This window comes from Phoxinus phoxinus (genome assembly GCF_949152265.1).
Source record: "Phoxinus phoxinus genome assembly, chromosome: 5".
In the NCBI taxonomy this organism is placed as follows: Eukaryota; Metazoa; Chordata; class Actinopteri; order Cypriniformes; family Leuciscidae; genus Phoxinus; species Phoxinus phoxinus.
In genome coordinates this window covers 37,007,761-37,029,342 of record NC_136880.1, presented here as the reverse complement: position 1 = coordinate 37,029,342, position 21,582 = coordinate 37,007,761, and the positions used below count along the sequence as shown (strand labels likewise).

General features: G+C 37.1%; 2 protein-coding genes across 3 annotated transcripts in view; both read right to left on the bottom strand.

Annotated features, from left to right (window-relative positions):
* The window catches only part of gpc1b (glypican 1b), a 76,951-nt gene extending 71,387 nt beyond the window's left edge, over window positions 1-5,564 (bottom strand). The window contains exon 1 of the mRNA XM_079612047.1: window positions 5,153-5,564. The gene's annotated coding sequence lies outside the window, so the exon portion shown is untranslated. The remainder of the gene's footprint in view (window positions 1-5,152) is intronic.
* Window positions 5,565-16,976: 11,412 nt separating this feature from the next.
* Window positions 16,977-21,582, bottom strand: part of gpc5c (glypican 5c) — a 123,740-nt gene continuing 119,134 nt past the window's right edge. The window contains exon 9 of one of the 2 annotated variants that reach the window (XM_079614510.1): window positions 16,977-17,581. In XM_079614510.1, the coding sequence (XP_079470636.1) occupies window positions 17,427-17,581 (155 nt within the window). In that variant the 3' untranslated portion in view covers window positions 16,977-17,426. The remainder of the gene's footprint in view (window positions 17,582-21,582) is intronic. The other variant, XM_079614511.1, reaches the window with a different exon arrangement.

The following is a 21,582-nucleotide window of genomic DNA, read 5'->3' as shown; positions in this document are numbered from 1 at the left end:
CTGACCCCAGATTTATGAATAGTGTAAGATATGAAAACTGTTCAAGAAAAATGTGGTGCAATATTTTCCATGAATACGTGTGAGTGTAAACAGCTTAACCATTATTTTCACATGTAATGCAGCATTTTCATTTTTCAAAACAGTCTTAACATTGTCTACACTGTAAGTGCATCGTGTGAGCCATGCTGGTCAAAAAATAAATGTTTTATCACCATGGAAATATTAGTTATATACAAATTGCATGTGTTTTCTACTTTTTAGTTGACACTGTTTTCTACACTATACAAAAATGAGCTGAATGCTCTTGTCTTGTGTATCATACTGAGCTTTTTAGATACAGATTTCAGCAGTGATTTAATAGGAAAGGTCAACACTGTAGAACACAAAAAGAAAATGGACATTTGGTCACAATTTATATTAGGTGTCCATAACCTAGTAGTTATGGACACCTAATATAAATTGTGACCAAATGTCCATTTTCTTTTTTGTCACTCATTCCTTACATCAAAAAACAATTACAGTGTACTTATTGTGATCATATTGTATTGCATAACACTTTTGCTACTATTGAGGTGGGATGTGGGTAAGGTTAGGACAGGTTTGGTGGTATGGGACGGTTTAAGGCTGATTTAAGGGGTAAGGGATAGGGCAAAATATTGAATTACAGCTGTAATTGCATGCAGGTATCAATATACACAATAAGTGCATTGTATCAAATTCTTAATTTAAATGTTAGTACATAGAAGTTAACGACAGCTAATAGATTGTGTGACCAAACATTTTATTATGAAGCACATTTATTTTTGTGGAAATATGTTACATATAAACTGAAAATTAAAAATTTTATGATAAATGCATATATAAATGCAATAAATGCAAATAAACGATAATAAATGCATAAAATAAATTAAACAAAAAATGAATGTTCATTATAAAACAGGTGTAGTCAAGTCACTATATTGCATTTACAATGTATTTTTCAATAAATTAATATCTAGGACAAAAAGATTGAGTTTACAGAAAATGTGTAACAGAGGCAAGCTAGTAAGAGACTGCGGTCTTCAGTGTCCCTGTTAGCGCGCTCGCGTCCCAGGCTGGAGACGCCAGGTCGAGTACCGGTTACATCTACCAAACAGTTGACAGACCCCTTAAAGTGTTAAGGAACATACAACTGGAAAGAAATAGGACACGGGGACTGGGAGGAAGAGATCAAGAGAAGAGGACCACAGCATTGGTTTCTCACAAGCTGACTGCTATTATAAGATATTGTTAATGGCTCGCTGACATTTTGATAAATGGATTTTTCATCGCATCTCCTCCATGGCACTATAAAACGCTTGATAAATCTAAGTGTTTGTGCCAAACAGTCTGCCAAGCTCAGACAATTAACTACACATCTAAACCATTGAGAAGGATCTACAAATAAGTGTCATATGCCTTGACAATGTTTATCTCAAGATATTTCGTAACAAGAAAGAGCTGTTGAGGCCTTTTGTTCTCAATTAAAGAAAACGGCTTCATGGGAAAATCTTTCTCGTAGCCGATGTACGCTTACGAAAAAATCCAGCACACACCACAGTCTCAGCAGAACACTACATGCTTCCTGAATGATTGAGCAAAGGTCTGCCACAAGCTAATGACCTCTGTAGAACCACAAAGCCAGGCGCTCTGAATGTGAATAGCGTAATGTTCATGAGAGTTGCTTTTTAAGAGTGGAATAGCACAACACTGAGACATAAAGAGCATGAAGTGTCATTCCTGCATTTATGTCACAAAATTCAGTCACAGACAAGGGACATGGTAGCCTGGGAAAACCCAGACCACTCTCAGTTGTAACTGAGTTAGGGTCTGGCAAAGCTCCATAGACAGTTCATTTCCACAGGGGCGTCATCAACGGACGTCGCTCAAATGGCTCTGGGCGCAATTGGATAGATCTAAAACCAATCAGAGCGACGGAGAAACATCTGAGACTCAGCAATTCTCTGTTTGTGTTTTTCAGGAAGATGTAGCAATGGCTTCTGATGACTTTTGCCGTTTTTGTAAATGACAATTTTAAATCGCTTGAAACAGACGCGATAGCTGATTCTATCCATCTCTGTAATCTACAAAATCTGCGTCACCGTCGCTGCTCTGTCGTCATCGTGTAAAGCCCGCCCCAACGTTTCTGATTGGTGCCGCGATTTCGACGGATTGGAAATGGGTTTCAATGGGCTCTTTGCCAGACCCACTTGCAGGACAAATCTAAATTTGCCGGAAGTGGTCTGGGTTTTCCCAGGCTAGGGACATGGGGGAAATTAAGTTGAAGTTTTACATTTTGGTACATTAACACTGTTATTAACCCTCTGTTGTTTCAGAATTGAATTTCACTCATCACTCACTCACTCACTTAATCACTCTCACTCATCACTCGCTCATCACTCTCACTCACTCATCACTCGCTCACCCGCTCACTCATCACTCGCTCACTCACTCACTCGGTCATCACTCACTCACTCGCTCACTCATCACTCGCTCACCCGCTCACTCATCACTCGCTCACTTAATCACTCACTCATTCATTAGTCACTCACTCACTCGGTCATCACTCGCTCACCCGCTCACTCATCACTCGCTCAGTTAATCACTCACTCATTCATTAGTCACTCACTCACTCACTCACTCACTCACTCGCTCATCACTCACTCACTCGCTCACTCGCTCACCCGCGCACTCATCACTCATCACTCACTCACTCACTCACTCACTCACTCATCACTCGCTCACTCACTCACTCGCTCGCTCACTCATCCACTCTCTCTCTCACTCACTCACTCACTCACTCGCTCACTCACTCACTCACTCACTCACTCACTCATCACATGTTCACTCACTCGCTCACTCATTTACCACTCACTCACTCACTCACCCCTCACTCACTCACTCGCTCATCACATGTTCACTCACTCGCTCTCTCACTCATTCACTCACTCATATCACATGTTCACTCACTCACTCACTCACTCATCACACACTCACTCACTCACTCACTCACTCACTCACTCACTCACTCACTCACTCACTCACTCACTCACTCACTCACTCACTCACTCACTCACTCACCCCCAGGCAGGAGGGCTGATCTTTCTCAGTATTGATTGGAGGGTGTCTCTGGCCTTGAGGGGGGTTTGGCTTCTCTGTCCTTGCATTCTTAAACACACTGGATCAATGAGACCCAGTCTCACTCATCACTCGCTCACTCATCACTCGCTCACTCATCACTCGCTCACTCATCACTCGCTCATCCGCTCACTCATCCGCTCACTCATCACTCACTCACCCGCGCACTCACTCACTCACTCACTCATTAGTCACTCATCACTCACTCACTCACTCGCTCGCTCATCACTCACTCACCCGCGAACTCATCACTCGCTCTGTCATTCATCCACTTGCTCACTCACTCACTCACTCACCACTCACATGTTCACTCACTCACTCACTCACTCACTCACTCACTCATTCACTCACTCGCTCATTCGCTCTCTCGCTCACTCACTCACTCGCTCACCACTCACTCACTCATCACGTTCACTCACTCACCACTCACTCACTCACTCACTCGCTCACCACTCACTCATCACATGTTCACTCACTCAACACTCAGTCACTCACTCGCTCACCACTCACTCATCACATGTTCACTCACTCACCACTCACTCACTCACTCGCTCACCACTCACTCATCACATGTTCACTCACTCACCACTCACTCACCACTCACTCACCACTCACTCACTCACTCGCTCACCACTCACTCATCACATGTTCACTCACTCACCACTCACTCACTCACTCGCTCACCACTCACTCATCACATGTTCACTTACTCACTCACTCACTCATTCACTCACTCGCTCATTCGCTCTCTCACTCACTCACTCACTCACTCATTCACTCATCACTCACTCACTCATCACATGTTCACTCACTCACTCACTCACTCACTCACTCACTCACTCGTTCACTCGCTCACTCCCTCATCACATGTTCACTCACTCATTTACTCACTCGCTCATTCGCTCTCTTACTCACTCATCACTCACTCACTCACTCACTCACACACTCACTCATCACATGTTCACTCACTCACTCACTCACTCACTCATCACATGTTCACTCACTCACTCACTCACTCGCTCACCACTCACTCACCCACTCATCACATGTTCACTCGCTCATTCGCTCTCTCACTCACTCATTCACTCATCACTCACTCACTCCTCACATGTTCACTCACTCACTCAATCACTCACTCACTCACTCACTCACTCACTCACTCGCTCACCACTCACTCACCCACTCATCACATGTTCACTCGCTTATTCGCTCTCTCACTCACTCATTCACTCATCACTCACTCACTCCTCACATGTTCACTCACTCACTCACTCACTCACTCACTCCTCACATGTTCACTCACTCACTCACTCACTCACTCACTCACTCACTCACTCACTCACTCACTCACTCACTCACTCACTCACTCACTCACCCCCAGGCAGGAGGGCTGATCTTTCTCAGTATTGATTGGAGGGTGTCTCTGGCCCTGAGGGGGGTTTGGCTTCTCTGCCCCTGCATTCTTAAACACACTGGATCAATGAGACCCCAAACCCCCATCTTGTGCACTCACGTATGCATGTATACACAAGGGACTGTACAGTTATTAGCTCACACACATATAAAGAGGTGGATGAATAAAGAGACTATATACAGATAGATGTGTCAGACTTGCATTTCCATTTCAGAGCGAACTGTCCAAGCCTCTCCTCATGAGCTGCAAGGAGAGAAAGACAAGGAAAAAGAATCAAAGAGAAAGAGAAGCTGTGTATCTCCTATGAAAGATCTCTTTCTTTTAACTCCGCACAACTCTGTGTACACACTAACCATTCATGTGTGTTTAATGGGCTCTTTTGTACTGGGAGAACTGGGAAAATTTACAAAACTCCAGTGGCTGGATCCACAGAGTGGAGAATCACTGATATCTGATCCGCTTTGAGCTGAAACGATGCGGGGAATGCAGACTTTCAAAGACATATTGAAGAAGAAAGACATATGAAAGACGTTCAAACATTGATTCATGTTTAGTGAGTAATGTTTCAAAATAGATGCTTACCAGCTCTGAGGAAGGAGAACTCGCTAATGACCATTGAGTCACCAATCGGTTAATATGTAAAACGAGTTCTTAAGTTGTTTTAGGATCCCTGAGGATTATTTCATCTGCAAAATATGTGAGACATTTCTCACATGCATTTCTCGAGAGAGGTTGTGAGAGGGGAAAACTTGGGAGATGCTGCAGGGCTTGTGGGAAGTGTTTAGAAAATAGTTCAGAGATGCTTAGAGTCATCACTCATCAGTCGAAATAAATTTCCATATGTTAGATGCATTTCACACGAGAAAAATATTCAGTTGTCTTTGCATATTAAACACTACATGACTCCTGAGGAATTTGTTCTTTCTTTCTTCCGTACTTTCAGGGCTGCGTGTAACTCCACTTTTAGACACACACTCGCAAACTTCCCTAAGCACTTCCCCTCGAGTGAATCCCTGCCGCCATTTTGAAGTGCGTTCAACTTCGTCAAGTGGACGAGGGAAGTTTATTAGGACAGACCCGGCCTTGACCTCTCGATTTTGCCCGAGGGAACGAGTCTTTTCAAAATATACACTTCAGGCATGATCCATAGACCACAATGCAACATGATTGTGATGTCGCAGCAGATCACGCTTAATTTACCCTCACCTCACACAACTGTAGTGTATGATATTGGCGTTATTTTTACTTTTGACAACATATTACTTGTAGCTTCTTTAAGCTGACTGTTAAAGTTTATTGTAATGTTAACATTTTCATTTGTGTAATTTCTTATATTTTCTCCAACAGCCTAAACATACTATAAAATGGTGTGTAAAACAAATTTATAAGGAAAAGAAAAAAAATCGTTAAATAATAAATCAGCTCCATTGCAGATTCTAAGTGATCAAGGGCTTAGGGTTCCACACTGTAAGCAATGACTTTACATCCGAGTGAATGAGACGGAGGGAAGTTAGTGAGAAAAGGGCATAACAAATTGGACTTAAACGCAGCCCAGTACTGCATGCATCCTCCATTAAGACAATCCCAGAATGCATTGCAACAATCTCTGTGGGGGGGGGAAATATGGTGTACAAGTCAAGCAATTATGAATAAAAAATAGTTTTTTCAAGTAATACATAAATAAAATATAATATATTTTAAACAATACTCATATAAATAATACGATAAATATTTAATAGTTTGTATAAAAGTAATAATTTAAACTAATATACACTACCAATGGGGTCAGTAAGATTTTTTTTTTAGTTTTTGAAAGAAATGAATACTACTATTTATTAATTCTATTTTTAAATAAATGCTGTTCTTTTGAACTTTCTACTCATCAAATAATGCACCTCACACATATTAAGCAGCACAACTGACTTCAACATTTATAATAATAAGAGCAGCATTTTTTGAGCACCAAATCAGCATTAGAAGGATTTCTGAAGGATCATGTGCAACTGAAAACCAAGTCCCTGTCATGTTTGGTTTTGATTCACATTTACATTTTATTTTAATATCTTTTATTTTGTCATTTTTATTTCTATGGCTGCATCCGACACATACCTTCCTACTATACGGTAGGCGAAAAACAGTATGTGACAAAAGAAGTATGTCCGAATTCACAGTGCCCATAAAAGAGGCAAAAAGTACAAAGCTGACCTACTACTTCCGGACAGTTTCTGTGTGCATATGATGGACACTTTACTGTCCCTTGAGGACACGGGAGAAGATTTGTGAATAGCAGTGAAGCGACGTAACTGACGCTGGTAGATCACATGATTATGACAACATGGCGAATGTAGTACGTCCAGATTACATTCTTACACACATTCATACTATATAGAACATAATTTTTTTGTGGTTGTGGAGTAAATACTTATTCAAAATAAGTACCTACTGAAGAGAGTATGCAATTTTGTACGCAGCCTATGTTCCTACTTTGTCATGTTCTGGCTATATCATGTGATTCCCTGTTCCTCATGTGATCATGTCATGTGCCTCTTTGCTCAATGTGTTATATTGTAATTGGCTCTGTTCTGTTGGTCATTGGCTCATTGCTTGTTTATGTGTATTTATAGCCCTCAAGTTCCTTTGTTAAGGGTCTAGCTTTGTTTCTTGTCTTCCCTCTGTTTGTCAAGTTTGTTTATTGTTCATGTCCAAGTCTGTTCATTTTAAGTTCAAGTCAAGTCACTATTTGATTCTGTTTACTCTGTCACCATTGTTAAATTAAACTGTTCTTGGGTTCACTTCAACTCTGCTTCAGTGGGCTATAATGTACGGTACAGTAAACATGTCTAGAACATACTTTTTTTGTGTGTTTTTTTTTTTTTTTTTTTTTTTTTTTAAAGGAATTGATGCATGGAGGAGATCCAGTCAGATTTCATTAAAAAAAAAGGTTGAGTAGTTTGAATCAATGGATATTACTGTCGGTAGGTGAACTTTTCATCATAGAACAGCTGTCAAATATTAAATGTTTAGCTACTTACATCTTACAACACAGAATGCACACTTTCACAGGTAAAACTAAAGAGCAATTGGAATTCATACTCGTTTTCTGTGAATAAGGCCAGCCTTCTTGGATTTGATTGACAATCTCAAACAATTTGACATTGACTATGATTGCTTTTAGACCGCAAAGGTTACCCAGCCCAACTTTTAAACAATTTGGGACAATTTGTTGTCCCCCTCAATGCCTATGGTGGATATTGCCCCGCTGAAGCTTCGTCATCACAGGAATAAATTACCTTAAAATATATTCAAATAGAAAAAAGTTATTTTATGGTCATGACATTTCACAATAATGCTGTTTTTACTGCATTTTTTTAATCAAATAAATGCAATTTTGAGCATTAGAGACTAAATAAACCATATATTCACAGAAATATTTTTTATCTTTTCAAAAAAAAAAAATATATATATATATATTTGGAGTTTGATTTGCCCACATCTTGCTGGTCCCATTGGTAACCAGCATGGACATGCTCTTCACCAGCAAAAGTGATCTGATTTAAATTGTTGACCAGCATGGTATTTTTGGTAAAGCAGAATGACTATTGTAGACTTGCTAGATGCCAGGTTTTTCAACTCAAAAAAGGCATTTTTGATCCTGCAGTATGATTTTATTTTTATCCCTCTTCAAAAATAAAACAAAAACACAATAAATCATTGTTTATATTAGAGAAAAAAAACATAACTTTTGTTCATATTATAAAAGAACAGGAAAGTTCTGATTTTGCTTGTCTACCTTTGTCAAGATAATATATCATCCATGTCTCTTTTGCTCTCTCTCTCTCGTCCATCATCTCAGTCGCTCCACAGAGCCTTCATCCGGTGGTAATGAGCCCGTATTGAGCCGAATCGTTCTGGGCCGCTCCTGTACTGTATTACTGAGTGTCTGCATTCCACAGAGTGATAGACGGATACAGAGATCATCACACACACACACTCACTTCTTCCTATTTCTCTGCTTCAAAAGCTCCTCCAATCCCTCTGTCTTTTCATTTAATAAACTTCAGACTATGTCCACATTCCTGTGGGATAGACCTTTATTATCTTGCTTTGGACGCGGCGCTTAACAGTCCATGTTTATTTCCGTTTGCCCCTCAAATACTCATATATGAATTAATAGTTCAACCCTCCAGCTACTGCAGAGACTGAGAGCGAGACACGTAAAGGGAAAAAAAAGATAATAAAGTTGAAGTGCATCATCTCTAGACGATTCTACAGTTCTCTAGTTCTGGTCAATTTCACTCATGAGCTCATTATTCTCTGAACAGACCCAGAGGAAAGCTCAGGAGACACAAAGGATAATTTGTCCAAAAAATGAACATTTTGTCATCATACCCTTATGTCTTTTTGGATGTTCTTCTGTAGAGTACAAAAAGAGATTGTCCAAGATGCACTTTTCCATTATGGAAGTAAATGGTAACACTTTATTTGTATGATCCAGTTTAGACATTCTACTAAGTAACTTTGCAATTACGTCAACTAACTCTCATTGGAGTATTAGTAGACTCAGACTGTCTGCATAATATCTGCTAACACTTTATTGTGATGCTCCACCAACATACAACATGCAGTTGCAAAGTAACTTATAGTTAATAGAATGTCTAAAGTGCACAAAATAATTAGTAACCATAAAGTGACACTGTCCATACAAAAGTCTTGAGAGCTATGATGGAAATGTTCATCCGTTTCACAAATGTCATTCACGCTTCAAACCATTGGTCACAAGACAAGAGAGAATTTCAGACCATGTGCAACATGCTTTGAGGCCCAAAGAAGCCTGAATGTGATTTGAGAGCCACACTGGAGTTCTAAGTTATGATTATGAAGTGCAGAAATTATGTACTTCACCATTAAGTATCAACTTTGTCACCAATCTTTCTCCTAAAATTCCTTATAGTCGACGCCAGACTATTTCCAGGCTACCGAAATGTAACACACAACCCTAATTTACATTATAACAAAATAAGAAACAAAACCTTAAATAAAATATAATCATATGCAGTGTTGGGGAATGTTACTTTTAAAAGTAATATATTACAAGATTGCGTTACTCCCTAAAAAAAAGTAACTAATTGTTACTTACTGTAGTTACTTTTTTATGGAATATAAAGTGTTTGCGTTACTTTGGGCTGGGTTGCTTGTTTAATTTTGTTTTTTTTAAGTTTGTATTCTGATGGAAACTTTATTATCATACCATGAGGCCATGGGAGGGATTTTATAACTGGAAGTAAAGTGCTGCATCTGACGCTTGTACTGTACACTCTTAGAAGAAAAGGTTATAGAACCTTAAAAGGTTCTATAGGCGCTTCGTATTTGGAACCCCTAAAAGGTTCGATACAGAACCCAAGAAAGGGTTCTTTCTTGTCATTATAGAACCTTTTTAGCATAAAAGGTTCTTTGGAGTTGAGTAAAGAACCCTATGGTTCTATATAGAACCCCAATGAACCCTTTTTTTCTAAGAGTGTAGAACCTTTTAGGGGTTCCAAATACGAAGCGCCTATAGAACCTTTTAAGGTTCTATATAGAACCTTTTCTTCTAAGAGTGTAGGTCATGTGACAATTACAACATGGCGGATGTAGTACGTCTGAATTTCATTCACACTACTCTATTTTGTTGTACATTTAAAAGTAATGCATTAGTTACTTGAAAAAAGTAATCTGATTATATAACTATTTTACTTGTAATGTGTAACTCCCAACAATGATTATGTAATGTGTGATGTGCAGGGACATCTGGGAATATACTTTTTCTTTCAAATTAAATATAATGTGATGACTTTACTGTAGCATTTTTTGTGTTTTACAGTGAAACTTGGCAAACACAGTTCGAGACATTGATATCTTCTGACAAGTGAGATTACTGTGGTCTTTTTCTCACATAGACATTGTAAAAAAGCAAGAAACTTCAGCAAAAGTTCTCTCCACTGCTTTTCAATCTTTTCACAAATAGACGGTTGATATTTTCTGTTCTGCCTTGTGGCAACACAATATGCTCACTGGACAGTGGGCATCTAAATTATAAATCAAAGAGAAACTGCACACAAATATTTGGAATGCAGAAATAAAGCATGTGATTTTCCTGAGTTATTCCTACCACAGTCTCTCTCTCTCTCTCTCTCTCTTTCTCTCTCTCTCTCTCTCTCTCGCTCTCTCTCTCTCTCTTTCTCTCTCTCCATTCCTTTCTCGAGGAGGATCCAAAGCCCCGGATGGATTCTAAGTCATAAATACTCATTAGTTAGTTGAGTCCAAACGCGGTTAGTTCTCGATCATGTCATGATCTCCAGCCCAGCTGTCTCAATGTGGTTCTGGACTCAGGAGAGCTCAGCTTACTGGATCTGACTGGAATTAAGGCGATGTTGACCAAACAGAATAGAGACGGAGAAAGTGAGACCGTGTTTTGGTGAATCTCCAGGGGAGTTTAAGTTCATGTTTATATTCACTGAAGTTGTCTTACTCATCTTTTCGTGTGGATATAGAAGCGATCTGAAAAGTGGAGAGCACTATTATAAATCTCTCATCACAAAATGTTGCCAAATACACTAATATGAGATTCTGAGGTACCACTTGAAAGCTTTAATGTCACCATTAAATCAAAACGAACAATTATTTTATGGAATATTGCAGTACACTTATATGATTTATCTGCGCCCTCATAAATCTTGAATCAAAATAACTTTCATTTCATGACGCCTTTAAAATCATATTTCTATGAAACTTAATTTACTCTATATCGTTCATAAGTGTTTAATAAATGAAGTCTTAAATCATTTTGTGACATACAAATATTTATATTTGTGCATATAAAGATACACATGTTTTTTTATCAAAAGCAGTTTAGACAGGAATGGTTTTTCAAATATGAGTTAAAATCATGAATAGAAGATAACAAAGAATCAGACAAACAAAACATGATAGACAGAACAGGAATAGAAAACGAGGCAGACAGGAATAGAGTTAACATGTATTTGGAGTTAACAAGTTGATATCTCCATACAACAATTTGGGGTCATACATTTTTTTTGAAAGATAAATTGATCAAAATTGACAATAAAGACATTTATAATGTTCTAAAAAAAAGTTATATTTCAAATAAAAAAAATGTTTTTTTACTTTCTATTCATTGAAGAATCCTAAAACTGTACCTTGATTTCTACAAAAATATTAAGCAGCACAACTGTTTTCAACATTGATGATAATAAGAAATGTTTCCTTGAATGATTTCTGAAGGATCATGTGACACTGAAGACTAGAGTAATGATGCGGAAAATTCCGCTTTGCATTACAGGAATAAATAACATTTTAAAATATATTTTAATAGAAAACAGTTATTTTAAATTGCAATAATATTTCACAGAGCTTCTTTTAAAAAACATGACAAAATATTACCAACCCCAAACCTTTTATCTGTACTTTCATAGTGAGAAGAACTGCATTCAATGAATAACTTGAAGCACAAATTCCCAAACATATTACATCCACTATTATTATCCTTCGAACTGCATGTGATTTGACTTATGACATAGCCAACTATTGTCAATCACTACAATGTATTACTTTTTTATTATTTATTAATTATTAATTATTAATACATTTTTATGATGAACAACTTTCTGTTTCTTACACTTGTACACTTCTTACACCCCCACCCCCCACTTTTTCAGTCCAATGGCTCCTTGTATCACACTCTTACATTTGGCATCTCACCTTATTCATAGTATATGCTAACACTTATTGTGCTAAATTTAGCACCTGTAGAAGAGAAAGAAACGGGTGCAGGGACAGTTACTGGTATCCAGGGAGGGCCATATAGAAAGAGTAAGATCCTCCAACACATTCGATTACATTACGGTCTCTCATTTGGTTCTATTTAAAGGCTGAATGCTGGCTAGGCAGTTGTGTTGGCTCCAGTAGCTGCTATATTAGCATTAGCCGCGTGTGTGTGCGCCAGACTGACCCGTCAGCGCTACCGACTCGAGAGAGAACACGAGACACAAATAACTGCATTCCTCCACACAGCCCGAAAGAGACAGAGAGACAGAGAAAGACCCCAGAAGTGAGATTCAAATGAAGTGAATTCAAAAAATAACACACAGAAGGCAAATCACTTTGTTGCCCTTGTGGGGATTCAATTTCTCATAATGTGAATTTCTTCAATTTCACAGAAATATAGTGAAACTTGACCTGATTATTTATTACCTATTATTATTAATGCAATGCTTAGAAATGTTCATGGTGGGCGGCTCACTAGGTTTTGGAACTAATCCAAAATTCTAGAATTCTAAAAATGTCTAAAGGCGTCATTTAGGGAATGTTTAATTTGAATAAACATTTACCCTAAAAGCATAAATGTCTTTTAAAAAATAATATTACCAAATTGAGACTAAATGGAGTACAAAAAAAAGTTCCTTTAAGGACATACTACCAAAAGTTAAACACGTGCCTTTAGGCACGTGTTTAAAAATTTATGTCTTCAACATAAATTTATGTTTCTTATTATTTTAAACATTTTCATCTAAAGGCTTAAAGGCTAGATTTATTTATAAATCAATTGTATTTTAACTGGTGTTTTAAAATGATTCAGCATATGAGGAAACTTTATGAATTTGGTTGAGAGAATACTGTTCAAAGTTTAACTTGAAGATGCATTTGAAATACCGTGCCAATGAAAGTCTAAAAATAATCACGTGTCCACACTGTGTGGGCTCACATTTATGACTCATCAACTTCTGTGCAGACCTCAAGTGCAGAAAAATGTTTCAATCGCTTCTCAAAAGCTACACTGAAAATGGATGGAAGGAAAGTAGGACTTGGATTTTCCACATTTACCAGACAAAAATGAGGTCTTAGGTTCCATAAAAGCATCTGGTTCTCCAGATAGATGACAAGTAAAAGCTCTGCATCAATTCATGACTTTGTACATTCACTATGATGAGGTCCATTGAAAGAAAGATATAAACTGTGCTATCCATCTCAGTGCGTTCAAGCTTATTCAAAAACATCTAAAAATAGACATTACAGTATTTTAACAGTACTGAGGATGGTCTTTTTAGGAAAGCATTGCTTTAAAAAGAAAACATTTGGTTTTCCTCATTTCGAAAAAAATATTCTATTGACCAGTTCAAATCACCTTGTGGTTTTTGATCCATTGAATCAAAAGCATGTCTTGAGTGTGTGTATCTGTGTGATGGATTAGAGAAATTAACCTTGTGACAGAAAACAGTGTGTCTTTAAAGGAAAAGTTCACCCAAATGTGAAAATTCCAGTTGGAAAATTCTGTCATTATTTACTTACCATAATGTTTCAAATCTTTAAACAAAAAATCTAAATATAAACATAATTAAAGCAGTCCATATAATACAGTATGTTACCATTGCTGACTCGATCAAGTTGCCATAATACACTTTTAGAGAAAAAAAGGCTCAATGGGGTTCTAGACTAAATTTTTGTCTAAAAGGGTTATTTCGATTTTATTTTGTAATAAAATGTTTACAAGCTGTTTCATAAAATGTATTAAATTAAAAATGAATGAAAAATAAATGAATTAAAAATAAATCAATAAAAAATATCCCATGATGGTACCCATAAAAGGATCTATATATGAAGCACCTGACAAAACCAGGAGGCAATATGAGGGGGACCAGGTCAACATAACTTAACCATATCTTCATAAATGATACAGATCCACTGAGATAGAAAACAACACGGCCCTTTCAGAAGGCCAGAGACAGGTTACCATTTATTTTGTTTTAGAATAATTCAATGACTTTTTAAAGACCCCATTTAGATGTTTTCAAAACTAAAGCTGTTTCTTTGACTGAAAGTTTAGTCAAACATGGAGACTTACACCATGTCTAAACCGGACGTTTACAGTCAGGAATTTGTCGTGTCGCGTCACATGCAGTTTAGACAGCTCAGCATCACTGAGAATAATGGATTCTATTTGCTTGTCGCGTCGCTCCGCTCACGTCTGGTGTAGACATGGTGTAAAAGTGTTGAGAAACGGACACTTTTTTTCAACATGACATTTTCTGAAATGATCAGTTTATTAGCGGTTTAACCAACTTTTTATATGCGCTGTGTATATCTGAGTTTTTCAGTAGCTTCATTCACCGAGCCGTATGTGTTCAACTGTACCAACCAAAACATGAACAAACAAATAAAACACATCAAACAAACTGTAATCGCAATCCATTTTACAGCCATACACAGAAATGACAGTTGTACTGCAGCGGCGTAAAAAAATTGGTGTTGTATTCGCATTAACTCTAGCCAGGGTGCGAATTATACAGTGACCTACAACTTGTCTTTTTTTTTTAATGAAAAGTAATTGCTATAGATACATATTTAGTGTGCGATATTAAAGAAATAATTTACCCCCAAAAAATATTTCTGTCATTATTTACTCACCCTCATGTCATTCCAAACCTGAATGACTTTCTTTCTTTTGCTAAAAACAAAAGGTAAATTTTATCAATATCCTGAGCGTGAAAGTGATTCAATGGCAGAATTTTAGGTTCAATTAGGTTTCAAATATTTTTTTTACCTACATTTGTGAATGTGATGTAATGATCAAAAGATAAATAATGACATGACTTGTGATTTGTCAAAGTACAACCGAATATTGGACCTAATGGAAACCACTCATATGTTGCAATAGTTATCCCCTTGTTTTCTCAAATTTGTGGGGTCATCACCAAGCCGAGGGATCCAGACCCTGCATAATTCGCACCCTGGGTTTATCTGTGTTATTTGAGGCTGAATGGTTGGTTTGCAAATGTTTAAGAATGTATGAAGATTTGTGTACGTTCATATAAAAACATTATAGAACCAACATCAGAGAGATATGAGAGAAATCAAAAGTAGCAATTCATGTGCAATCAGAACAACAACAAAAGCTTAACATAACAAATGTCTGGAGACTCAATAGACCCTCTTTGCTGCTGTGTAAGAACTAAAGCAATGTTTTAATACTGACTCTTAAAAAGTTAACGTACAATAGGAAATATTTGTTTTATGTTGCTATGAACACATTGCTAAAGAAGCTATTATAGAAAATATTTGGCATCTCTAAACATCTTGCATTGCTTTGCTTTAAGTTCATTATTTATAAAAGAAAGGCATTCTGCATATCTGTGGGGGTTTTAACAGCCTTTTTTGATTTTTTTTCTTTTTTCCATTAAACATGACAGAACATTCACGCAAACCTGCATCAAACTTTTTTTTTGGGGGGGGGGGGGGGGAATAAAACATTTTTAAAGTAAGTTTAGTGCAATTTCATAAAACTGACCACGTATACTCCAAATGACAGAGTATATATCAATATGTTTAATAAATGTACAGCATTAAGTTAAAGGATGTAAAAATAAATGTGTTAAGTTTTTAAGGGATGTTTCGAGCCCTTTAAAGCCATGGAAGTCGTGCAAACAGGTAACGGCAAAGCCCCAGAACATTTCCAATACGCTGTAATTTGTGTAACTATAAGTGTGTGTTCGTGTGGGCTTCAGTTAGAGCTCATGAAATATTTAAAAAAATCTTTGTGTGATACTTTAGATAAACATTCGTTGTCCTATAAATTCAGCGCCAGTTCAAACTATATACATACTAAATGTGCATATTCATGGTTTCATTCAATAATGCTCTGTGTGTGTGTGGTGGTAATATCCCTTGCTTATTGTGCAGACGATTTCTGTTTTCTTTTTTGTTGTGTGGTCATGAGCGATGTTTCCACAGATGCACATATTTTGTCATGCATTCCACAGTCCCAGTCGGTGATGATAACAGTTCTGATACAATAAGTCTGTGGAGAGTGTTAACACTTAAACCCCAGAGAGCACTGCTAGTCCTCCACAAAAATGGAGCTGTCACAGAAGGCTGGGAACATAATAAAACAACATTGAAATGTGAATTTTTAGGGATACAGTGAAGGGAACCTCATATGAACTGTCAGGAAATGCCCAGGTCACGTGCCACCCCAAAATCAAAAGAAGGAAATAAGAAATTAGATTTTGCATTAAGACCATAATGCTTATTATTATTACTCTTTCTTTCTTTTTGCATTATGACAGTATTAGCAATTAATATGACCATGACAATTAGCTCAAATTCAACAATTCTTAGTAGCCTACTGTAATACAAAAAATATATATAATAATCAAATAAAATAAATGTAGTAGCTTGCTAAAATTACAACAACAACAAAAAACAATATATATATATATATATATATATATATATATATATATATATATTAGCCACATTTAAACAATATCGTCCTATTCTTAGAAGCCTACTGTGGTGCAAAAAATTATAATATATACAGTATACATATATAATATATATTTGTATTAGTCATGGTCAGAATTATTGGCAAAAGCATTTATTTCATAATGTAATTTCCCCCCACTTTCAATTGTTTTACATCAATGAAAGGTTATATTTGTGAGAATTTTTTGATTAAAAGATAAAAAGGATAAACAATGCAGATTATTTTTTACAGTTTCTTTGATCATATTTACTGAGGGTGCCAATAACTCTTCTGATCATGACTGTATTTATACATTATTTTCTTTGTTGTATGACAGTTATGAGAATGAATAAAACTCACTTTTTTGCTTAAACTGTCCGTATTTAATTTTGAATTAAATAAATACAATGCCAAATTTGCAAAATGCATCATTTTAGTTATGCAATATATACTTTCTTTTTTCTTTAGATTTTTGGGGGGAATAAGAGCCTGACATTTCTTTATGATGTTCACCCGTGTGTGCATATGATCTTTGTGTGTGTGTGCGGTTGTGGTCTTTCAGATGAAGGGCCACTGCAGCCCCAGAGCGAGGATGATGATGATGAAGCTGGCCGTGGAAAGAGACGCATCAGATGAAGGGTTGTTCCGGGTGATGGACGAGTTGTGGAAAGAGACCTTTTCTGCCGTTTTGGATACATCTTCTTCTTTAGGAGCTGGAAAAGAAAGAGAGTGAGAGATCATGAGAGAGAGCAACAACAGTACAGTCACATGTCCGACACGGTGTCTCATTGTTGAGTCAACAGTGTCTTGTCAGGAAGTTAAATAGACAGATATAAATGTGAGAGATTGAGTCTTTAGATTTGTGACACACAGGTTCTAATTTTGAATACTCTTTAAGACGGATAGTATACAATTTAGGTGAATGCAGCATGTATCTTTATATTACATGAAAACCTCCCATTACCCAGAATTCCTCTGTGCTGCTGACTTCAGCACTTACCTTGCCTGATCCTGTCAAGGTGAAATGTTTTGTAGCTCTGTAATATCTCTTTCCTTTAGCCTGCAATCACCCCGTCTCTGTCTTCTATGCCCTTTACATTCATCTCTCTCTTTTTATCATTAGTCATTGTCTCTCTTTTTTACCCTTCTTAAACTCCCTGCAGCTCCACGTTTCCCCCTCTCTATAGAGCTGTTCAGTCATGATGGCAATTTGTAGGCCAGCCCGAAGGCTAATTCGCCACGGGATTCCCTCATGAATTTACTATGGGTTTTTAGAAAAGCAGTTACGATTTATGAGCGAACAAGCTCTGTGGTTAAGTTTACTTGAACAAACTTTCACATTTTGTTATTCAACATGAATTAAACACAGTCAAAGCTCAAAAGTGAATTTTGAAGTCAGTTTGCTAAGTAACTTGAGTAGCTTTTTCTAAACTCACGTGTCTTGCATCTCCTCATGTGGGTGTATTTTTCACTTTAGTCATATTTATTCACATGACCACATGAGTAAAGAGTATCTTGAAACAAGGAAGAGGGTGCAGTCATCTAAAAACACAAATCCATACACACACCAAAGCAAATTAACACTCCTGTCAAACTTTCCATCCATACTGCAGGCTCTCAGGCAGTCTCAAGACTCCTTAAGCAACTAATTCTGCGGCCTAATGCGTTTGTTATTACACAGAACAATAGACAATGAGCAGCCTATCCTTAGTGAGAATAAAAGTGATTGTTCTGGTAGAGGAGAAGGCCTTGCGTGTTTTGTGAGGTGTGGATGACGCTGGAGGCTTGTCAACTCTTAAACAATAGAGAATGAGACTCTATGGTCCTCACAGCATACGACTTCCCATACACTCATACGACTGCCCAGAAGAAATTTGCTAATTACTTTCACGTTTTCTGCTCTGATTTTGTGGGAAATTCTGCAGAACAAATGTAAAGATGGCAACGGGTTACACTGTTATCATTAGCTGGAAGCTAACAATAAAGGGCAGGGAATGTGTAGATCTAAAAGTACATTGTTAAAACTAAAAAGTCTTTTTGCTTTTGACAATTTGCTATAATATAATATAATATAATATAATATAATATAATATAATATAATATAATATAATATAATAATTTAAATGTACTATTGTTCAAGAAATATTATTACAATTAAATTTGATACCAAAATACCAATTGACGTACTGGTGATAATTTGAAAGTGTTTAGATTTATAAGGATACAATTATAAACATACATAAATAGGCCATCATATAATATTATATAGGCTAATATAATATTTTTTATGCGAAAATCAGTCCTCTGAAAACAGCAGTATCAGTATTTTTCAAGTATTAATATTTGAATCAATCTGCCCATCAGTTTCTATAAGTACAGATGTACGTGTGAAAACATAGATTTGTCTAAACTCCCATCATTCTCTCTCTCTCTCTCTCTCTCTCTCTCTCTCTCTCTCTCTCTCATCCTGCACTCTTTTCATCCAATAAATCCCAAAAATCACTTCATCCAAGCCAGCAGACATATTTGTTTATTTAAAATTGATTTAAACAGTATTTTGCCAGCTCTGAAATGGAAAAACAAACAGCTTTATGTGTGTGTGATGGAAAACAACATTCATACCCAAAACAGACATGATCTCATTAGCAGCCACAAGACCAAGAACAAAAATCACCCTCTGTCACAACTCTGTCATGGTAATACAGTTATCAGCTCGCAATCATCATCCTGGCATGCTCAATAACAGCAATGATGTCTGAGAGCATAACTGTCATCAGCTCTGAACTGTTCTCAAACGGTCTTTGCTCTGTAATAGTCAAGTTCAGCCTTCATGTTCACAGGTTTCATGCTGTGCGCCGAGAAGCTGCAGGGGTCGGCTTCTCTGACAACTTTCTGGTGTAGCAAAGGTTGTTGTGTGTCTTTGTGAATGTTATCTTTGTCTCTGTGTGTGAGAGAAAGGGTGTAAGGTAGACTTGCCAGTTATTCACCAATTAGCAGGAAACCCACACAAACCTTCAACAAAGACTTGAAGATGGACATTTTACAAAAATGTATTTCAAAGTTATCACGAGAAACCTAAATGTATAACTAAATGTTATTCAAAGGGACTGTATAATTTTCTGTGATTATTTGTGAACAGCGTGAGGTGAGCTGTCAAGCATCGTGCTGTGTGAAATACAGACTGAACGAAATGGTAAAACACTCCACCGCTGGCCAGATGACACGCAAACTACGTTTGATAAAGCAAACCAGCGTCTCACTAGTAAAGTTTTGATGGATTAGGATTGCAATCGAGGTTAAGACGATTGCGGTGACGTAGGAGTCATACAGTAAAGCACGTGTGAGTCCGTTATATTGATGACCCTGTTCGGTATCGCAACATGACTTGTCTAAAATTTAAACAAGCTCTTTGCTGTTGCATTATACACATACACTGTTCATTCTGAAGTTTTTTTCTGTAACATTTTTTTCCATGGGTGCTTTGGTGTGCATAAATTATAGAGTTATATGGACTTCTTACTGTATATCATGTGGCTATTTGGTGTCCTTTTGGAGTCTCCAAGTGTCCTTTTTTGTCAAGAACCTAAATGTAGAGTTTTGTGAGAATCACCCTTTAATCTGATGTTTTACGTTGCTGGATATAGCAAATGATGACAAAATGAACATGTTAAACAAGATAAATGGTGTATACTTAATTTCACAATAAGTATGCGATTAATCGCACAACAGATTGTGATTATTCACTCAGATAATCAGAGTGATTATTCGGGATTCCATTTTTTTTATTAGCTATTGGCAGCCCTAATATATATTAGTACAATTTAAGTGATCACATTTTACTAAAAATAAATTTACACTGAAAACCACCATTATTATTTACTTTGCTACAAACAAAATGATGTAAAGTAACTTACAACTACTTCTAGGAAGAATATTTGTGATTGCTCAAATGAACTGGTGAATCAGGCTTCTGAATCATTCCACTGAAACTAATAAAGCAATTCACTAAAACACGAGTATAATATATTTAAGAGAGATTTGCATTTAAGATGGAAAGAGAGATGGAAAGAGCAGTGCACCAGCTCTGTGGATTGCTGTTTATCGCTGTTAATCCCGCTGCAAGTGTTGGACCCCTAAAATAAACACTTGTTTATCTTACAGAGCTCATAAACAGGGCACTAAAATAGCTGAACTATTTACAATTTTACTGAAATAGACCAAACTGTCTCAACAACACAGAAAAGCAAAACTACAAATCTCTCGAGAGCATGCCACATCGTCTGGTTTCCTCGCACTGGGAAAGCTCTCAAACGCGACTCTAAAAGCTACAAAAACGACAAGAGACAAAACACCTGCGAGCACTCTTTAAAAGCATTTGCGCTCGGCAGCAACCAAACCAGTATGGGATTTCTTCCCCTTCAATCATTAGGGGCCAAGCCCCGAAGGGGATAGACCCTATTGTATCCGTTAGTTTTCTTATTATTATTATTATTCTTCTTCCTCCTCTGTAAGTCTATGACAGCCCTATGAACCGTACATAGGAAAATGATGAAATTTGGTACACTTCTAGTGATGCTAATGAATAGTAATTGGACCAATTTTTGAGACTCTAAGTCAAACTCTATAGCGCCACCACCAGTTCAAAAATTGAACATTTAAATAGTTATAACTTTTGAACCCTTTGATCTAGGAAAATTAATCTTAGTACACCTGA